The 20,382-nt window shown below is 41.5% G+C and overlaps 1 protein-coding gene across 1 annotated transcript in view; it reads left to right on the plus strand.

Annotated features, from left to right (window-relative positions):
• Positions 1-4,566: 4,566 nt before the first annotated feature.
• Positions 4,567-20,382, plus strand: part of LIFR (leukemia inhibitory factor receptor alpha) — a 28,106-nt gene continuing 12,290 nt past the window's right edge. Inside the window, exons 1-9 of the mRNA XM_009894673.1 lie at positions 4,567-4,648; positions 5,360-5,480; positions 7,454-7,605; positions 9,303-9,466; positions 10,305-10,479; positions 10,757-11,026; positions 13,095-13,224; positions 16,016-16,179; positions 17,625-17,770. Of these exons, the coding sequence (XP_009892975.1) occupies positions 4,567-4,648; positions 5,360-5,480; positions 7,454-7,605; positions 9,303-9,466; positions 10,305-10,479; positions 10,757-11,026; positions 13,095-13,224; positions 16,016-16,179; positions 17,625-17,770 (1,404 nt within the window). The remainder of the gene's footprint in view (positions 4,649-5,359; positions 5,481-7,453; positions 7,606-9,302; positions 9,467-10,304; positions 10,480-10,756; positions 11,027-13,094; positions 13,225-16,015; positions 16,180-17,624; positions 17,771-20,382) is intronic.

Below are 20,382 nucleotides of genomic sequence, written 5' to 3' on the forward strand. Positions count from 1 at the left end.
CAATTTAAAATTACTTCTTTCTGACCACAGGCGCAAGGGGCAGTTCGTCTGCACAACATAAAGCCGTGCGCAGAAGTCACGACATCTCCATGTACTGTAGCTTCCAACAATTACTGTGGAGTCGTGGTTGTAGCAGCTGCTCTTAAAGATGGGCAATTATATACTGAAGCCTGCCATGCCTCTGCTGTTGGTATGGCATGAATTTCCATGTGAATACTTTTTGGATATGCACATGACGTTCTCCTTAGCATAGGTTTATGGGAGGCTTTTTCTTTATTTTAAAATTTCAAAAGTGAAAGACCTTTCCAGGCAAGGCCTTTGAGATGAATTTGCTGTGCAAATATACTCACGCTAAGTCAGGAGGTTTGCAGTCCATTTGAGGATGAGATTGGAGTCTGAAGTACTAGATAAACAGCTACGTGGCAGCTTTATACAGTAGTATCCGGGGCTGGATCACATGCTGAAATTGAGTCAACAAGGTCTGAATGTTGAGAGAAAAGCAAATATGGCATGGGCTGTGTAAACACATACGACGCATAGGTTTGCCTTAGAAAAGTTCCTTCATTGTGCTTGATAATGCTCAGGCCTCAGGAGGCAGAAATATTTCAAAGCTGAGGATACAACAGATTTGGTCCACAGAGAAATATTTGTTCCAGGAATAATCAAAAATCTAGAAACTGAGACTGGAAAACGGTGAAAAAAAATATGGAGTTTTTAAGGGAGGAACTAGTAGAGACCTGGTATCAGTCATCTTCTATGTAAAAGGTTGCTGCAAGGCAGAGGATAAACTGTTCTTTGTCTGCTGGAGATAGGGCATAGTAATGTGCTTAAAATGGAGAAGAGATAGTTGTGTAGCACATTGGGAGCACTAATGATAGTGCCAGTGAAGTGACATGTATAGTCTGCTCAAGGAAATGAGATTGTTATGGGATGTAATGTTTTCTAAGATGGATGTCTGTTAAAAACGTTTTAGTTGCAGATGCTCTTTCTGGTGGAGAAAATGGGCTGACCACCTTCACCTCGTTTTTTAAAAATAAAGATTTACAATGTAAAGACATTTACACTTAGTAGCAACTGCTCCTGTTGCAATCCAGCCAGCCCTGGTCAAGGTTTTGCCTTCCTCTAACAAAGCTGAGTTATCGTGTCCTAAATAAATATCTCTGGCTCTTATATTGGCCTATCTATCTTAAGAGTACATCTGCCTAGAGGATAACGTGCTTTTCATATCTCTTCAGAGTAAGGGAAAACTTCCATGCCTTGTTTGAATTAGTCTTGAACTGATGGAAGGCAGCCTTTATCCAAAGAAAGTGAATTTCCTATTTGTAAATTACTTCAATTATTTTGTAACTTTATAATTAAAACAAGCCTATAAATGGGGATCTTTTCTCCTGACTAATGGCATTTAATTATGCGACATGAGGCTTTGGATTGCCAACTTTTCAGCAAGCTATAAAATGCGTATGAGAAGACAAGAGCCAGGGAGTCTACGCTTCTTACGAAAGCCTGTGGTTTACAAGACACTCACCATGCTTTGCATGAAAGTACATAGGTTCCCTTCGGTGCCTGACTCTGAAACAGAAATTAGAACTGTGGTTGAGTTAGGAGAATTTGGTATGACTCAAATTTCTTGTAATTCACTGCTATGATGTTACTCTTAAAACTTCTGCAGTAGAGGGACTACTCAGTAAGCTATGTATTGAAAGAGAGTGCAGAAGATCAGGATTTTCTTCAACCACACACACAAATGTAGTTGCTGAATCTGCTTCGTAAACCTGGCATGACCAAACAGGTTTTGCACAATCCTGTACAGCTAATATGTTTAGAAAGTGAGAGACTTGCAGTTTAATTAATTTCACAGTGCAGTTTTCTCTGTTTTAGTTTAACCGGGCAGGCAGCTAAACGCCACACAGCCATTTGCTCACCCTCCCCTAGTGGGATGGGGGAGACAACTGGGAAAAAGGTAAAACTCATGGATTGAGATGAAGACAGTTTAATAGGACAGAAAAGGAAGGTAAAATAATATTGATGATAAAAGAATATACAAAACAAGTGATGCACAATGCAATTGCTCACCACCTGCTAACCAATGCCCAGCCAGTGCCTGAGCAGCAGCTGCCATCCCCAGCCAACTCTCCCCAGTTTTATTGTTCAGCATGGCGCCATATGGTATGGAATATCCCTTTGGCCAGTTTGGATCAGCTGTCCAGGCTGTGTCCCCTCACAGCTTCTTGTGCACCCCCAGCCTCCTCACTGGCAGGTCAGTGTGAGAAGCTGACAAGTCCTTGACTTAGTGTAAGCACTGCTCAGCAACAACTAAATCATCAGTGTGTTATCAACATTATTCTCATTCTAAATCCAAAACACAGCACTATACCAGTTACTAGGAAGAAAATTAACTCTATCCCAGCTGAAACCAGGACACTATCTTTCAAGTTGCATCAGTGCTTTCCCTTTTTTTTTTTTTCATTCTTCCCTTGACTTCTGCTAGCTGATAGGGGACTGTCAACTCCTTTTGATGCAAAACTTGAAATTATGATTTGGGGCTTTTGTGCAAAACAGAAATAGCCTTTGAAGGAGTACTTATAAACAAACAGATATAATTTACATGTACATCACAAATAAAAATCAGTCATTTCATTCATGTAACTCCCAGGTCTGTCTGTTTTTGATGGAGTGAGAGGTTTGTGAGCAAACTTTAAACCTGGAGGTAGCATCCCATATTTTCATTAGTAACATGGGCAACTACAATATGAAGACCCTAAGAGACACCAAAATGCAGTGAGGGACTTCTGGCACAGACATTATTGTATTTTATGTGCTGGCAGGTTCTTGATTCATCTTTACCTGAACATGGATTTGTCAAACTTTACTCTTGATTTGGCCTTTAACAAGCTGCATGGTGTGGATATTACAGTTTAGGAATATATAAAAAGAAGAACTGAATGTGTCTGGGGGTAGTATCACTTAAATTAGTATGTTTTTAGAAGGTCTTCAGGTTGCTTGAGATCATGGTGAAAATAAATTATTTGTGAAGTTTTAAGGGTGTTTCTTCCCTCCAGATGTAACACGGGCCTTCAACACAGCATCTCTGTCAGCTCCTGTGCTGCCTGGGCCTTTCCCTCAGTCTGATTATTGCAGACCAAGAGGAAGAAGAGAAGTGGCCCCTTGTGAACAGCTCTGGATTATTTGACATAGTGCTGATATGTCTCTCCTCACACAGTGCAGATTGGTGAGGGACAGAAGAGCATTTCAGGCATTCACAGCTGTCCCCTGAGTGAGAACTCTTTAAAAAAAAGGTATTAAAAAATATATGGTTGTATTCAGAGATGAAGGAGCATACTCCTGCTGGCACAGCGGACTTCAGTGAAGAGAGGTTTCTTTTAAAATTACAGAGGCTTTTAGGCAAAGTCTGTCGTTCTGACAATGATGTGTACCTCTAGATTTGGAAGAGACTTCTAAGACAATGTCAGGAGCCTTTCCACTTCAGACTTTTAAAAGAAGTAGCCTGGACAAAATGCGAGTTTTAGAAAACTGCTCTGTAGGAGAGGCTGGCTCAGCTATGTTCTTATGTGAAAATGTCCCAGTTCCTGCTGTTGGTCACTGAGAGAAGGCCCCTTGCTGCCTGGGAGTTACGGTCTCTGGGAGGGTGCTCAAGTCTTCAGACCTTTCAGGTGGCAGGGAAACAATGCATCTGGGACTGGGTGGGTTTAGGATAAGCTTTTCTGCAGTTTTCTTTCTGAGAACAAAAACTGATAGTGGTGAATGTGTGGGTGGAATTGAATGTGTTCCCCAGATCCTGAAAAAATGCTGAACAGTTGAAATTCTCTTTGGAAAACATGCAGCCCAGTAATCTTCAAAGAATACATTAAACGTAATATTCTAGATAATTTTTGCCTGAAGGTCAGTTTTTACAGCAACAAGTATCTTTTGGTAGGGAAATGGCTCTCATTTTTTTTCCTCCAGACATTATTAGCACTGGATTGAACCAGTGATCCTGGGTGATCAGATCTGTTTCTGCGATGTCTTGGGCATCCCATAACTTTGAATAGCAGCAATATGAAAAGTGAGCAGAGGGGTGAGGAAAACAAATGGGTCCTCCTGTCCCCCTAAACCCATAGCCGAAGCAGGGCACGTTTCTATTCATGATATACAAGACCTTTTGTGAAAGTGACATTTCATCTAAGTTGAAGAGACTTCTTCTAGGGGAATACTCTGCCATATCTCTTCTGTTCTGGCCTCAGACAGTCCTGAAAGAGGCCTGTGGACAGTTGGGTGTAAACTGTCTGTGATTCTTCAGGCTGAAAACATACGCATTAAGGGGTGGTTGGGACAGTGAAAAGGTTTGTTTGCCAGACAATGAAGAGAATGGAGTTGCTAGGCCTGGGAGCAGCACTGAAGAAGAAAAGTAGATGGAACAAAAAGTGGCATTTGTGGAGTACCAGCTCTGGAATTTCAAAGGGGTTTTTTGTTTGTTTGTTTTGTTTTGTTTTAATTTTAGAACTGACCAACTTGTTGGAAGATGACGTTCTGCTTGAAGCTGCTGTTCTGAAAACAAACAGTAGAAGAATGTGGAAAAATTCAAGCCTCCGCTGCCTTTTAGCAATAGCTATTTTATGTATAAGAAGCTTAATATGTAGCCAAGAGATAGGTGAGTTTATTGCAATGTAATTCACTAATTACTTTGTAGCTTCTGTTACTGACACCTTTTCATTACATTGCTTTCCTACTACACCTATATTCAGAAACCATCTCCTCTGTGGTCCCTCACCATGCTAGGGGTGGATGTACCACCAGGCCTGGTCTCTGCTGTCCAGCAACCCCTGGCATCTTGTAAACCAGTGCAAGATTGGGTGTTAAAATCTTTATAATGCAAGTGTGATAGGCTACATATGCAATTAGTGTAAATGTCCACATTGAGACCTTCTTTCAGTATATGTTGGCTGTCTGCGACAATTTCCCACATCATCATTAATTGCCCTTCTGTCATTAATTGCCCTCCATGTGGGACAATGGAGGAGAGCAAAATACTCATTAAATTTATCATCAAAGCTTGCGGTTTCACCATTGGACCAAAGCCTGCTTATTAGGCTAGGCTAGGAATGGCTATTGTAGAAAGAAACAGCTGCCTGTGTCATTGCACACAAGTATAAACTCAGATTTTAGGTAGTTCTAGAAATCTGGCAGTCTGTGGCTGTCTGTAATCAGGCACACAAATCATTCAACAGTTTGAAAATACTGGCCAGACATCCATGCAATAAAAATTTAAAAAGAAAGGCTATAGATGTGAACAATAGCAGTCGTTTTACAGTTGGTCATTTTTGACCTGCAGTTTGTGACTGTACTTCTTATATGATTTCAGGTTCTCTGGGGCACCCCCAGAATTTGAAATGTGTAACGCACAATTTACGTAAAATGGCCTGTACTTGGGATGTCTCTTCTAAAAGAAGACATGGACAAACTGACTTTTGCTACACTAACAAGTAAGTCCCCTTAAGTCTCCTGTATACCTGGTTGAAAACTACCAAATTGTGATGAAAGTATAGTTATTCCTCAGTCACTGCCCATGGAATTTCTGATGCTGTTGTTTCCCAGCATCTCCCCATCAGTTTTCCTTGGGTGGTGCTCCCTCCAGGCACTGTTAACTCAGGCAATGGCCGGGTTTCTGGCAATGTCATGTTTCATGCTAACAATTCTCCTGCCAAAATCTCCTGCTTACTCTCTTCAAAGGACTGGAAGATGCTCTTGTTTGCTCAGACTTCTCTGTGTGTCTGCCTAGCCCTTGCTCAGAGTTTTCATGAGGGACATCTTCATACCAGGTTCAATCCAAAAGGAAATGATAGTTGGAAGAAGCGAATCCTAATGTTATGGGCCAAAGCGGTAGAATATATGACATAAGTGTTGAGATTCACATGTGGAAAAAAATGAAAAATCTCTTGGTGGCTCTCTTATAACTTTTATAAATTTTAAAGTGTCTGGAGAGCATTGCATTAGAGGAAAAGTAAAAATTATTCCACAATTACAATAGCTTTTCTGAAGTGAATGAGAGTTGAAAATTTTTCGAAACCTTAAAAAAACTTAAATCTTCAGTGTGTTTTTCAGTAATGAGAACTACATGTGCAATTCCCCATGCTGTGGGTCTGCCAAATATTTATCATGTGCTAGGGATGAGTTCAAATCCTTTTTGCATCTTGATCCTGCCCCCAATCCAGATATTTGTACTGTCTTTTTTTCCTGTAAATTCTGCAGGCAGCCCAGACTTGTCCTTGGGGTCCCAGGGCTTGGCTGCACTTCTTCCACCTACATGTTTGATTTTCTGTGTCTAATTATTCCTCCTGCATTGCCAGCTATCATTTCTATATTAAAAAAAACCCAACACATATATGTGACATTGCGGCCAGAGTTCAGGAGCATAGAGTTCATGAGGTACTGCCCTCTAAACAAGAACAGTCATGTAGCTGCTGCTCTTTCTTCTCAGCAAAGCAGAACAGGCTTGGGTCCCCGAAGCAGAGAGGCTGAGGGCTGAGTAGACCTCCCTGAGGGCAAGAGGTTCTGTTTTTCATTTGCCCAAACATCCTCTAATAATATCGCAGTATAGGAGAGGAATAGCCTTTCTGAGCACTTAAGTCTCAGCTGGCCTTCACTAACCCAGTCTTTTGTACGAATCTTAAAAGTTCAGTCCAAGCTCTTGACTCCAGCCAGTGGGAGCTCCAGGGTCCTGTTCCAATTCATGAGTGAGAAAAAAACAGCAGGAAGTCTGGCATTGTTCTCTTTGCTTTCCTTCCTCCCATCATTCCCCCAAGAGGAAGGTCTGGATTTTTCCAAACTTGTTGCCTTTATAGTTGCATATCCATGATAATGAGCAAAGGGACTTGACCCATCCATTATTGTTTCCTGTATGTATCTATGCCCTCCAGACAAAGGCCAGATCACATTGTGCTGAGCACTGCACAAACATTATGTGCAGACTGTTTTTCTATCTGGTATTTTATCCATTCTCTCCCCTGCCGTCTGGTCTTTCCTTACAAGGTGAGCAGCAGAAGGGAGCTAAAATATTTGTTCTGAGATGGGGACACAGATGGGTGAACCTGCTCTTTGCACCCATATGCCATCACTTTGAGAAGAAATGGAGGCAGAGGGAGTCAGGAAACATAAAGGAGGGGGAGGTACTGTTGGGTTGGGGGGCATTTTATTTTTGTTATTTTGAGATGCTGATTCATGGTGCCTGTAAGTTTCAGAAATGTTTCTTGGTTAAAAAGCCAATTTTTCACGTGGAGGTGTTCTCTTAACAGCTAGGTAGCTGCATTACACAACAGGGAATGCCTGTTAATCTGATACTAACCAAAGCCCATGCAAGTCTTACTCCTTCACAGACTTGATACAGAGCTTTCTGTTACATTACAGAGAATTTGTGTTATCAGCTGAAATACTTGCTTAATCCTCTCTGTCTTTTCAGTGACCTCCCCTCTCCAGTGTGTTTTAAAACTAAGGAGAAAAGGGTAGAGATTCCAGTCCCAGAGAGCTCCACCGCGGTGACAATAACCACAAACAGCATTTCTGGAACTGCGCTTGCTACCAAAGCATTTGAAATTCACAAGAAAGACATCTGTAAGTATTGGGTTTTATGTGTGTACATAAGGCCTTTATAACAATGCTCCAGAAGTGTATATGCTTGCAATTTTCTTTGGCACTGTTTTCGTATGTAAAATGATGACGTGCTGAGTCCATATGAATCTATCTTCAGGGGAAAGAAAACCCCTGTTATCAATAGATCATAGCAGAGAAATCAAGGACAGAATGTGAGGAGGAAAATGAAGTACAACTCTGTTACATCCCTCTCATCATGCTCCGCCTTTTTTTTTTTTTTCCCTGATTGCAAATTAGGAAGGATTTGTAAACAAGTTTCTAACCTACATACTGAAGTATCTGCATGGGGCATAAAGTGCATTTGCTCAGACTGGACTTGGGAAAGGAAGAATAAACTTCCTAGTGCTTGTTCTCCCATTTTAAATGCTGAACTGCTGCGGAATTAAGTAGTTTCTTCCTGCAATTTCATACCATTTTAAGGACAGTTATGTGTCACTCCTGACAGGATCATATTTTCTTAATATATGCCAAATTTACCCATTCTGTTCAAATATATATGAAACTGAGCAATACCTGTATGCTTGGGAAGTAGGCTGCATCATATTGGAGTCATGGATAAATTAGACTTTTTCCCAATTCATTCCTCCCAAAGGAGGAAGTTTTAAGTGGAAGGTAGCATTGACACCATCTGCTACACTTGCTCATAATTTAGTCTTTGGGTTTGGTTTGCCTGCTTATTCCTGTAGTGTGGTCAAAATCTAAAGTCAGTAGCGCTTCTTATCCATGGCTCAGTTTTCTCTTCAGCTGAGAGCGGCCAAGAACTTTAACAAAACACAACTCAAAAGTGTGTGGGCAACACACTGGGTTCTCCAGCATTTTGCTGACTCCAGGCAGGATGGGTCTGTCAGGTTCGTCACCGGTTATCCTGGGTAGCGCGTTTACTGTGCTGAACACTGCAGTGTCTCAGAGCCTTGGCCGGGACCAAAGTTGGATAAATCACACATTTTAAAAACATGATTCATCTTGCACCAGGCCCAATGAACTGCCATAACCCTTGCCTGTTTCTCAGCTTCTTGCTTCACCACCACCCATTCATAGAAGAGATGCTTCTGTTTAATCTCCCTGTCCTGTCCCCATCACCATGTCACACCTTTAATGTTTCTTGTAGCTTAAAACCGCATTCTCCATGATCCTCTTCAGAGCCCCATGTGAGCTTCTTCCGCCCTGTACTTCTGCTTTCCTTTCTCCCTGCCCTAGCTTTTGTTGCAAGTCCCCTCTTCCTTGCTGGTTTCCAAAACCCACTCCTTCCTTTAGGAGATTTTCCATCATTCTCCCTAGATGTGTTCTCTTGCACACTTCAAAGGCTGTTGCCATATTTCCTTTATCTCTGCGGCATTGAGTGAAGGTTGTGAAAGACACGATGTCTTCCTTACTATGCGTTATGAAGAGTCATATTCATGATCAGTTACTCATACTGCTGCATGTTGAGATATTAGAATAAAATGCTACCTGGTGATTCATCAGCACCTGTGCTTTCCCGGGAACTTTCATGCTCAAGTAATGACAGAGCCCATCTTGTTCTAATTACAGAGGTAGTTACATGTTTGTGTGGCTACTAGCCAGTTGAGAGCAGAGAGATGTGGCTGTTAAACACCTGTAGGGCTGGTGTTGCTGAGTAATGACTTGAATATGGCTTTTTTCCCTCTCTCTTTTTCAAGCATTTGTTCCTCTCACTCCACGCATTCTTAGTTTAACACCTGACTTTTCAACTTCCACATTAAATCTGAAGTGGAGTGATAATGGATCAGTCTTCCCATATGGACTGGATGCCTTTTGGCAGATTCAGATACTCCGTAAAGAAGCAGTGGAACAAGTTGCACAAGTAAGTCCTTCACTTCCTTTATGAAAAATATATATACAATTTTTGGCCTCAGTAATATTCTGGGAGGTTGTTTGAAGAAAGATGAGAATAATGAAGGTTGTAGATCTTTGCAGAACCTGAGTGTAGTAATGCTTCTGGTAGGTAATTTCTTGTTAAGTTTCAAAGTTATGAAAGCACTGGCTACTATACTGTCGGTACTTAGTCCCACCTTTCTTTTTTTTTAAATCTAGTATAGTTTTGTTTTGGGTTTTTTTTTTATTAGAACTTGCTTAGGAATTTGGAAGATATTTTACACCATTACCTCTGTTTCATTTCTCCAGAATTATCTCAAGTCTTGGTAGTCTTTGAATGTTCAGTTTGCCTTTTTTTTTTTTTTTTTTGGCAACCACAGTTATTCCAGGCCAATTTATACCTTCGTTCTCTAATTTTTAGGAATGGAGAAAAGATAAAATGTGCAGCCTAGGACTAATATTAGAAGAGTTTCATTTTGGAAAAGTTGGAACATTTCCCCGCCTGGGAGAGGCCCAGGATACTGGGATGCAATAGATACCTTTTGAAATGCTTGGCGAGCTTCCCGCTCTCCCTCAAATGTCTGCCCTCTGGTATGTCTGGCTGGCAGTCTACCTGGCTGGTGGGCTGTTTAGCATCTTAGGCTTTTGTCCAAGTAAATTCACAGCACAACTGAAAGTTAGGTGGGACACTCCAACCATCTATCAGGGTTTTGTGTTTTATTTCACTTAATTTGCAGTTCTATCAACTCCTGCGAGATTAGAGGTCATTGCTAACAGGTGTTCATAAACTCTCTCTTGGTTGTTTTTTTGGGGGGAAAAATTTGTAGGTTACTTACTATTCAAAAATGACTCATGAAGACATCATTCTTTCTTGGAACTGGACATCAGATATGCCTTTGGAGTGTACATCGCATTATGTGAAGATTCGTTGCTATATTAATGTAACACAGTTTGTTGGCCCCAAGGATTGGAGTGACTGGAGCCCAGTAGAAGAGGTCCCTGGTATGTTTGTTCTTTTGCCACCACATGGACTTTGCTTTATGAAAAGTAAGCCAGAATCAGAGGAAAAGTGTTAGGCAGTGATAGGCTGCTGCTTTTGGGGGTGTTTTGATGAATGAAATAATGCAATCATTAGTTAATGAAACATAGTAGACATCGATTTGTCTGCATTGGGGTGCTCCTAAGCCACATTTTAGCTGATCAGCACCATGCTCATAGCAAATTTTTCATGTGACATATTTTTGTTTGTTTGTGTTTTCTATTCTTCCTTCTCTGCTAGGAAAAGATACCGAGCCCAATGGGAGTGGAGTATTTCCTCAGGACACTGTGGTGGCAGTAGGCTCAGATGTGACAATTTGTTGTGTCCATGATGAAGGACAGCAGATACAATGGATTACTTATGGACCAGAAATATACCCAATGATATATCTAAGCAGTCAGAGCAGTGCAATCAGAGTGCTAAATGCCAGTGCTTCAGATACCAGTGGGACAAATGTAGTGTGCATTCTGTCCAAAGATGAGATGGATGGAACTGTCTTGTTTGTAGGATGTACGTATCATTATGTTTACTAACCTTAGGAACATCAAACTCGTTTTCACGCTCTTGGGGTTCTGCTAGGAAACAAATGCTATTCTGTCTTTTTTTCCTCCTGGCCTTTGGTTTCTGAGGATGAACTGGGATTGTGCTTGTTTGATTTCACTGTGGAAACTCCAGCCCATGGAGAAGACACCAAGGCTGGGAGAATGAGGAAGTAACCATGTAAGCCCTCTTCTCTTAGAACCTGGCCCACTGCTTCTCTCCATGATCTCTTTTTCTAAGGCACTTCTTCATGATCTGGAACATTTAGCAGTTTATCTTATATGAAGATTCATCCTCAGTCTCTATCACTTTAGGTTTACATCTGTTCTAGTGTGGTCCATGATAAGGCGAGAGTAAGAGAAAGAACTGTAACTGATAACATTGATTTACTAACCGGTCAAATGAAGACAATAAAACAGACTTGCAAAAACAACAGATGCTCATCCAGGGCAGTTGCTCCCTGGGAGCTAATTACAGCAAAACAACCCAGCTGACAGTTTCTCTTTCCTGGAAAATCTAAACATTCTTTTAGTATTTTCTTTAAAGATACTGAATCACTGTCTATCTTCTCTGTGTAACCATGCCAGCCTCACAAATCTCTTCCAGATACAGATACCTCTTAAAACAAACTACTGAACGTACCTGCTTCTTCTTTCCCATAATTGGTCACTTCAGAACTCTGTGTGTTTTCCCCACAAGGGTAATGAGAGTTGTCATCTTGTGATAGCTGCCCATTAGAATGCTGTTCCTCATTAGAAGTGCCTGCCTTTGAACTTATGGTCCTTGGCGTTGAGGGAAAGGAGAGGTGAGACGACTCATTTTGAAAGTGTGTTCCCAGCTCCAGCCTGTGCCTCTTGTCATTGATGCTGTGTATTAAGTGTGTGATAGCAAATGCAAAACAGAATCCAACCTTCTACGACTTCCCAGTGAGCTGCCATTTTTGGGGTTTTTATGCAGTATTTGCTTTTGTGGGAGAATCTTCCAGGTAAGTAAGTCAGTGGTTTGTGAATGAAGGCTGTGATAACTCCACACATTTTTCCCATACTGTGGTTTTTGAAGAGCTGGGATGTGGCGAAGTCTGTTTCCTGCCAGGGTTTCTTCTTGTGGTACCTACTTAGTGGGAATGGAGAGGGCTTGTCATGATGCTCTCGCTGATGAGAGACATTTGGGGAATAAAAGGTAGAGGAAGTAAATGTGTACGCACACCACCTTGGTTAAGCCTAGGTCTGGCAAAATAAGGGTTCTTTTTGGCCCACTGCTGATAATCTGAACTAAGCCTGCCACTGTTGCCTCTTGTGTTAGCGCCTCTTCTCTAGGGCAGCTATGTGGATGTTATAGTGCTACCTTTTGGAGAAAAGTGCGTGAGACTTGAAATAAGTGCTCTACTTCATCTCACATTAGCTCTCTGTTGGGAGCACTGTCCATCTTCTCCAGGAAGGCATTCAACACTGTTTTAGTATGGGAACAAAGAATAATGTTTAAAAGAAAAAGATGGGTGCTTCCAAAGCAACGGTGAAGAGGACAAGCCATTCAGGTCTTGCTTTAACTTTCAAATTCAATGCGGAATTCATGCTAATGGGAACATCTCCTTGACATGACTTGCTTGGAGAATTCAAAGCAGTGGTGGGGCTGGCATATAAGAAAATGTGACACACAGACAACAGATTGCTCAGCGACTAAACTTATGCTCAGAATTTTGGAAAAGTCTTGGCAGAGTTTCAGTGAAATGCTTCCAGGTCAGAGCCTGGAGCTTGTGAACATATTTGCATGTGATTTACCAGATTACCCACCCACTTAGAAGCCTAGAGTCAAGTGTTAGTCAGATGGGGCTGATAATAATTACCCATCTGTTTTATTGGGGTTTTTTTAAACATATTATTTATATGGTTGCAGCATAACTATTACCATGTATTTGTGAGGCACGCAATCTAGACCCAGCAAAAATGAATGGTGATGTTTTCAGCTAGCTAGCATCCCAACTGCCACACTAGGATGGCAAAACATTGGCTAACTGTTTTGGTTTTCTTTCATGCTACAGATGCCCCTGATATTCCCCAAAACCTCAGCTGTGAAACGTCTAACTTCCTGATAATAAAATGCACCTGGAAACCAGGCAGACCCAGTGGACTATACGGAAAACGAAGAACAAATTACAGTCTATTTGAAAGGTAAAACAAATCAGCACTAAAAGGAGTAAAAAGGTAGAAGTGGAATATATCCATTGCTGTCTGTGACTTACTGCGCCATGCCTATTTAAATGAAATGATCTCCATTGTTTAGAGTCTAAAATACTTTTCGAGACTTTGTGGAAGTTGAAACTAAAATAAACTTGGAGAACCCTTGTCTAGCACTGCAAAATTGCAATAGGAATTAAGGATGGCTTTCTCCAAAGACTTAAGCATTTATGAACTCATGAGAAAATAAAGCACTTAGTATAATAGGCTGCTGCAAACATGTGAATAAGACCAATATAAAAACACAGGGAGATAGTAAGAGTCATTCACTAATTTTAATTTTTTTTTAATATGCAACCTGTGTCAGATCATCTGTCAGACATTTATTGAGCTTCTGCTATGCAGGATGACAGAAACTCACTGGGGAACAATTGTAAGTCAGGCCATGGGGCATCACCCAAATGCTGCTAGGTAATATAGCAATAAGCCTAAACCGGTTCTCCTTCCAGCATTGAGAACTAGATAGTGTAGAGCAGGCAAAGTGCATGTTAACTGGAAAACATTGAAAGGGGCAAATAACACTGGCATCATCCATAGAAAGAAGTGAATTGCAGAACCACAGAATGGTTGGAATGGGGTTGGAAGAGACCTTTGGATATCATCTAGTCCAACCCCCCTGCCAAAGCAGGTTCACCTAGAGCCGGATGGACAGGAACGCATCCAGGCGGGTTTTGAGTATCTCCAGAGAAGGAGACTCCACAGCCTCTCTGGGCAGCCTGTGCCAGTGCTCTGCCACCCTCAAAGTAAAGTTTTTCCTTATGTTCAGATGGAATTTCCTGTGTTCCAGTTTGTGCCTGTTGCCCCTTCTCCTGTCACTGGGCATCACTGAAGTCTGGCCCCACCCTCTTGATGCCCGCTCTTTAGATATTGATAACCATTGATTAGATCCCCTCTCAGTCTTTTCTTCTCCAGGCTAAACAGACCCAGGTCTCTGAGCCTTGCCTTATAAGAGAGATGCTCCAGTCCCTTGATCATAGCCTTCCGATGGACTGTCTCCAATAATTCCTTGTCTTTCTTCAACTGGGGAGCCCAGAACTGGACACATTATTCCAGATGTGGCCTCCCCAGGGCAGAGTAGAAGGGGAGGATAATCTCCCTGAATCTGCTGGCCATGCTCTTTTTAATGCACCCCAGGATACCACTGGCCCTCTTGGCCACAAGGGCACATGGCTGGCTCATGGTCAACTTGTTGGCCACCAGGACTCTTGGGTCTTTCTCTGCAGAGATGCTTTCCAGCAGGTCAACCCCTAACCTGTACTGGTTCATGGGATTATTCCTCACTAGATGCAGGGCCCTACACTTGCCCTGGTTGAATTTCATTAGGTTTCTCTCTGCCCAACCCTCCAGCCTGTCCAGGTCTCACTGGATGACAGCACAGCCTTCTGGTGTGTCAGCCGCTCCTCCCAGTTTTGTGTCTTCAGCAAACTTGTGTGAAGATACACCTCCTAAGCTTAGCTGTGAGGATGTTATGGGGGACAATGTCAAAAGTGAAGACTGAAAAGTGAAGACTGGTGTCCTACTAGTTTGTCTTACATCTTAGGCTATACAAAGCCTTAAACATGAAGAACTGTTGTTTTGAAATAGCACTTGCAAATGGGATTCTGTGGTGGTTGTGATTAGAAGTTAGTGAGGAGTTAACAAAATCCCTGTGGTGAGGAGACTCCCCATAATCCCAAAGGAGCAGTCAGGGAAAGGAGCCAGAGGAGGCCTGATTCACACAAACTGATGGGAAATGGAGTCTCATGGTGGCTTTAAAGCAAGTCAGAGGCAATGAGGATTGAGCTACAGTCACAGCTGTCATCCAGGATGCTAGTGCTAAAAAAGTCATTGGGTAGGGTGTAAAGAGGTGGACAAAACAGAGCAGGTATTCAAAATAAAGGACCTCCAATCACTGGCTGCCCATATGTAGCTCATAAACGAGGATGTAGTTCAGACTTGTTTCGCTCAGCCCAAAGCTGTGAGGAGATTAAGGTGATACATTTCAGGGTAAATATTCTTATCCTTGTTCTCAGCCCACACTGAGCTATTGAAATAGAGAGTACAGCGTGGTGAGAGTTCAGGGCTCAGCTAGAACACAATAAAAATTCTGGAAGGAAGAAATTAAACTTGTGCTACTGAATGAGAGGTTTACGCAGATTGTAATTAAAGGAACTTCTATATACGTACATACATACTCACTTTAGATTTTACCTCTGAAGATGTAGCTCTGGTCTTGGCTGTTACCAGACTGCCTTTCCTACTTTTGATTTAAAAACAGCTAGGAGTGGTGGATGTATCCCAGGTAACAAACCTTCTTTTAGATTTGGCAGGGCTGATAGAAAGACGTAATGTGTGTGCATCTCCCTAATTCAGAAAGCAATTAGGAACATTCTTTAAATGCAAATGTATGCTGATCTGAACAAAGATACTTTAAATCAGAATCCTAGTTGTGACTTGTGAGGTGGTTTTACAGGACCTACCTGTTTTCCAGGCTTTTGAGAAGTGAGAGGATGGAAATGTTATGCTAGTGGAAGAGGAGAGTTTCACGGGAGAACAGGGCAAGTCATGACTGATGCCACTTTAACCTGCATGGTGGTGTTAGATATGCCTCTGCAATCAAATCATTCTGTAAGCCACGTATCAGTGAACCCATCGTTTTTGCTGTGTTTTCAGTCTAGACTTCTGACTGTTGCTAGAAATTTTCTCATTCAAAAAATAAGTTGTTCCCCCCTTTTTTACTTTGTAGAATATCTGGTAAAAATGTTTCATGCGAAGTCAATGAAATGAACAGAGAGCGTGTCTGTGGCTTTCCAGTACTGGCTGATCAAAAAACCTATGATTTCATATTAGGTGTCTCTAATCCTATTGGGCAAACAGGGTCATCGCTTTTGGTTGATTTAACTCAAAGAGGTAAGATTTAAGAATTACAAAGGCAAAAAGATATGTTTATTGCATGCTAACCAATTTTTTGGTTTGGGTTTTAAGAACTGATATACTTGTCGCTATTTTGCTCTATTGTCGCCAGTATTTTGAGATGTTTGATAATTTGAACTTGAAAAGAAAATAGCTTAGGACGTGTCCTGAGGCGACAGGTAGGTAGGTGTACAGGGAGATGCCAGTTCTTGACACCAATCCAATAGATTGGATACACTGCTGTGTGGATAAACACTACTTGTGATTTAATAATTAGCCACCTGCTGTTTATATATTACTTATATGTTACACCTCAATAGTTAAAATTTAGTTGTAACTTTATGAACTGTACATGACCCTGTATTTCAGTGTCTGCTTATAGGGCAAAATATTACACAGTTTTACAACAGAAGGATTTAGCACATAAAAAAGTAGCACTAAAAGGTAAAAGGTAATAGCAGGAGTATTACTTGCTATTGGTAGTAGCCATGATCATCTGCTGTCGTGGTTTGTAGAAAGAAATAACTTCTTTAATTAGCCCTTCAGTTTAAAGAAGGAAAGGGAGGTGAACGCCTTTCTAGTGCTGTCTTCCCTGTCCTTTTCCATCTGCCTTTGCAACCACAGCTGAGGATTCCGGGGCTCCTCATGGTTACAGCATTCTGCCGTTCTCTCTGAAAAAATTAATTTAAACACAGTGCGTTTTTTTTGCCCATGTTCCAGTTCAACTAGCCTGAGATTAGAACTGACAGAATAAATTGGCAGGTCCTAGAAAAGCATAATTTGTTTCTGTTAATTATAAACTGGGCTGTTTTGCACCCAGTTGATATGACTGCTGTTTCCTATTTGTTTCCTTTCCTTTTTTTCCCTCACTGTCCACTTAATTCCCAATATAGAGTACATATTTCCTTAAGGGTAACTGGACCAATTCCAACAGTAAGGATTTTTTTTCTTTGATAGCTATGAATAGTAGTACTGAATATTACTGAAAAATTCCATGAAGGGAGTTTTGAGGAGGGAGAGGTCATTCAGGAGTCCTGCCCTACCCTGTTGTAGTCTGCAGATTTTAAGTTATAACTTAAAAAGTTCCCAGAAGGTGAACAAAGTTGAGTGAATTTCATCTGTCCCTGTGGTCCTCTGAAATAGCTCATGTTGTGCTTTTTTGATAAAGTCAGTAGGAGGGGAAATGTTTTTCTGTGTCTCTAACTCGTTATCACACACGCCAGTATGCTCAGCCTTAAGTAAATCTGTTTCCATGTTTGATAGCTAAGAGTGTCAGGAATGAGACTGCTTGTGGGTGCCTTCCCAGCACCAGCTGTCCTAGTTGCTGATTGGATCACTTATTTATCCTTCTGATTTTCTTTCATCTTTTAAAGTCAGATTTTTCTGAACTAAAATGAATGGGTTTTTTCTTAGAAGTGAGGGTTTTTTCTTTGTTTTTTAAGTTCATCCAAAAACTCCAGAAAAGTTAACTGTTTCTGGGAACAGCTCTACAAGTGTCCGTCTGCGTTGGTTTATAAATGGCAGCTTTGCTGACATCAGGCTTCTGTGTCAAATTGAAGTTAGCAGTGGTCACTCTGAGCGCAAAATGGTAAGTGTTGCTTTTAGTGGATTTTTTTTGGCTCATATGTTCATCTTTTTCACTGAATTAATCACATTTCAAATTCTTTTCTTTCTTAGAGCTTTATTCTGATCATCTTATTGAATGATTAATGTAGTGATGACTAGAAGTTCATCTACTAAAATCAGAAAAAGTTTTGCTCATTTCCATTGTTGCTGGCTTTCTCTTTTTTTGGTTGCTTTTAAACAATTTAGAGGAAAGTCAAATTACACACCATGTTATTTGGTACTTGGAGAAGGTGCATAGTGCTTTATGCTGACTCTTTAGGTAACATTCCTTGTGCTTTGTCCTTCCTGGTGTGAATTGTATTAACCCATGCTTGTTCCAGAATGTGCTGCTGCCCTGCAGACTTCCACAGAGGTTCCACTGCCCCTTGCAGTCTGTAGTTGAATTTCTTTTTTTTTTCCCCCTCAGAGAACAGTTCATTTGCTTGCTGTCAGCAATTGACATGCATGTGTCTCTAAGAGGGAGCTGCTAAACCTGCTTGTATGTCAGTGATGAAGAGACAGGATAGAGACGGATTCTCCCACTGGGCGTATCAGTAGGTGATCGCCAGTGAAGGCTTCTGCAGTTGGAGAGAAGGTGGTATTTCTGAGTGGGGTTCAGATTTTCCAGCGTTCAGGCTTCCAGCTGCTGCACAGCTTTGGTGCTCTGCGTCACTGACTGAAGCTGAGTATTTACTCTGCTGACTGCCAGAGGAGCTTAGAATGCTAATTTAGACACTAGCATCAGATACTGAGTGTAGGTGGTAGGAATATATCCTCTTCTTCCATATTGCCTAACTTAGCGTGGGGTGATCTGTGTCACTGAGGAAGCCTCATGGCAGAACTGCATGTTCAGTTGGCCTGAGATTTACCCCCGAATTATGTGTTTGGGCATGCAGATATGTTTGACCAGCTTGGGTAGGCCCATGCTGAATTACCAGGTCTTGGTGCACAGAGCCTGAATTTATAATTTGAACACATTAACGAGCTTTTTACAATGCTTGTTTGATTTTTAGCAGTATTCCCTTGCCCGCTGCATTTAGTTGCCTGTTGGGCACAGCCTTGAGTAAAGCCACTCCAGCCACAGAAGTGATGCAGCTAAGACTGAAGATAACCATTATATACATTGCCTCTAAAATAATGGGGTAGTAGTTAATGCATGCTCTGTAGGAGTATTTTTAAAATACTTTTAAAGCACTTAATGAGGAACGCTTAAGCTATTATATTTTCTATGTAATGACATGTGTTAAGCAGTACCCAGAGATCAATTAGGTACTTCAAAGAAAATCATAAATATCTTTGGAATTAACAGGAGAAGGAGTGGGCTTTTAGATGTACATAACAGCTCTGATAGATGAGCTGTGTTGGATTTTGGTGTGTAGTCTGACATACCATCACCCACAGTTGTCTGCATTTCTCTGCTCCCAACAGCTACTGCTTCTGGAGCAGTCAGTGGGACGAACAAGCACCCGAGTATCAGCCAGCCGCAGCTCAGTTAGTTTAAACTGCTGAAAAAGTAGGTTTGCACAGTTCTGTCTAGCCGGAGTTATGCTGCTCAAAACCTGGGGCACACACTTGCTCGTGAGCTCTGCTACCAGGTCAGTCGTATGCGGCAGTGGGATATGGTTTTACACTGCCACTGCAGTTTGGTTCATTGCGCCTGTACCAGAGCCTGCAGCTAGAGATACTTTGAAACACAGCAGACAGCTTGGTAGAAGCTATTTACAGCCTTGTTATGTTGTCTCTGGTTGCTTAATAAAAAACCTCCAAGAGTTCTCTGTAATAAGCAAAAGTAGCTGTGAAATTGTTATGGGGTTTTACATGGCATTTTGAGGATGTTTTCAGAAGCTTTTCCATCCGTATGAGAGATTGTTGGCTCTTTTTATATTTTTCAAGTTGTCATTTGGCTTTAGAAATGCACAATTAGTTGCATCTTAAAGTCACTTGGAGTCCAGTTTTTGGCAGCTGTGATGCACATGTGTTATAATTAGATTCAGTAAAAAATATTCTCAGGCTTAGGGTTTCTTTAAGTAGTAATGAAACTGAAATACTCCCTAGGCTCGCACCATTTTAAGAATAATAGGAGAGACTAGTCCTGTCATAAGAGCTGTGAACAGGGATCACCTGGGTAAGAATTGGATACCACCTTTTGAAGGAAAAATTACTGCCTAGGATGAAGACTGCATGATAAGCATCTTGCTCAGACAGACTGTCGTTAGTGTGCTTCTGTGCATGTGTCTTAGGAAAGAGGCTTCTGTCCACCCAGTCTGATGTGCACGTGCACAGTGGAAGTGCAGGTTCTGAAAACCAGAGGTGAAGTCCTGGCTTGCCTCATGTGAGCAGAAGTTTTGCTGCAGTGGGAGAGAGGCGGACTGGATGGGATAGGTGGGAAGGAGCAGTCTGCTGTGGTGTGCAGAGCTCATCCTGTTGAAGGCTCATCAGTGTTATCTCTCCTCTTCATGCTTTACATCTCAAAGGCGCTACCTACTGTCATATTTCCGCTTCTGTGCTATATATGACTTTATTTTGGCAGACTGTTTAGGATGACTGCATACAAAATATTTTTCTTTTTCATTAATTTCTTTGTAGGGCTTGACT

The sequence above is a fragment of the Charadrius vociferus genome, unplaced genomic scaffold, assembly GCF_000708025.1.
Source record: "Charadrius vociferus isolate BGI_N301 unplaced genomic scaffold, ASM70802v2 scaffold450, whole genome shotgun sequence".
In the NCBI taxonomy this organism is placed as follows: Eukaryota; Metazoa; Chordata; class Aves; order Charadriiformes; family Charadriidae; genus Charadrius; species Charadrius vociferus.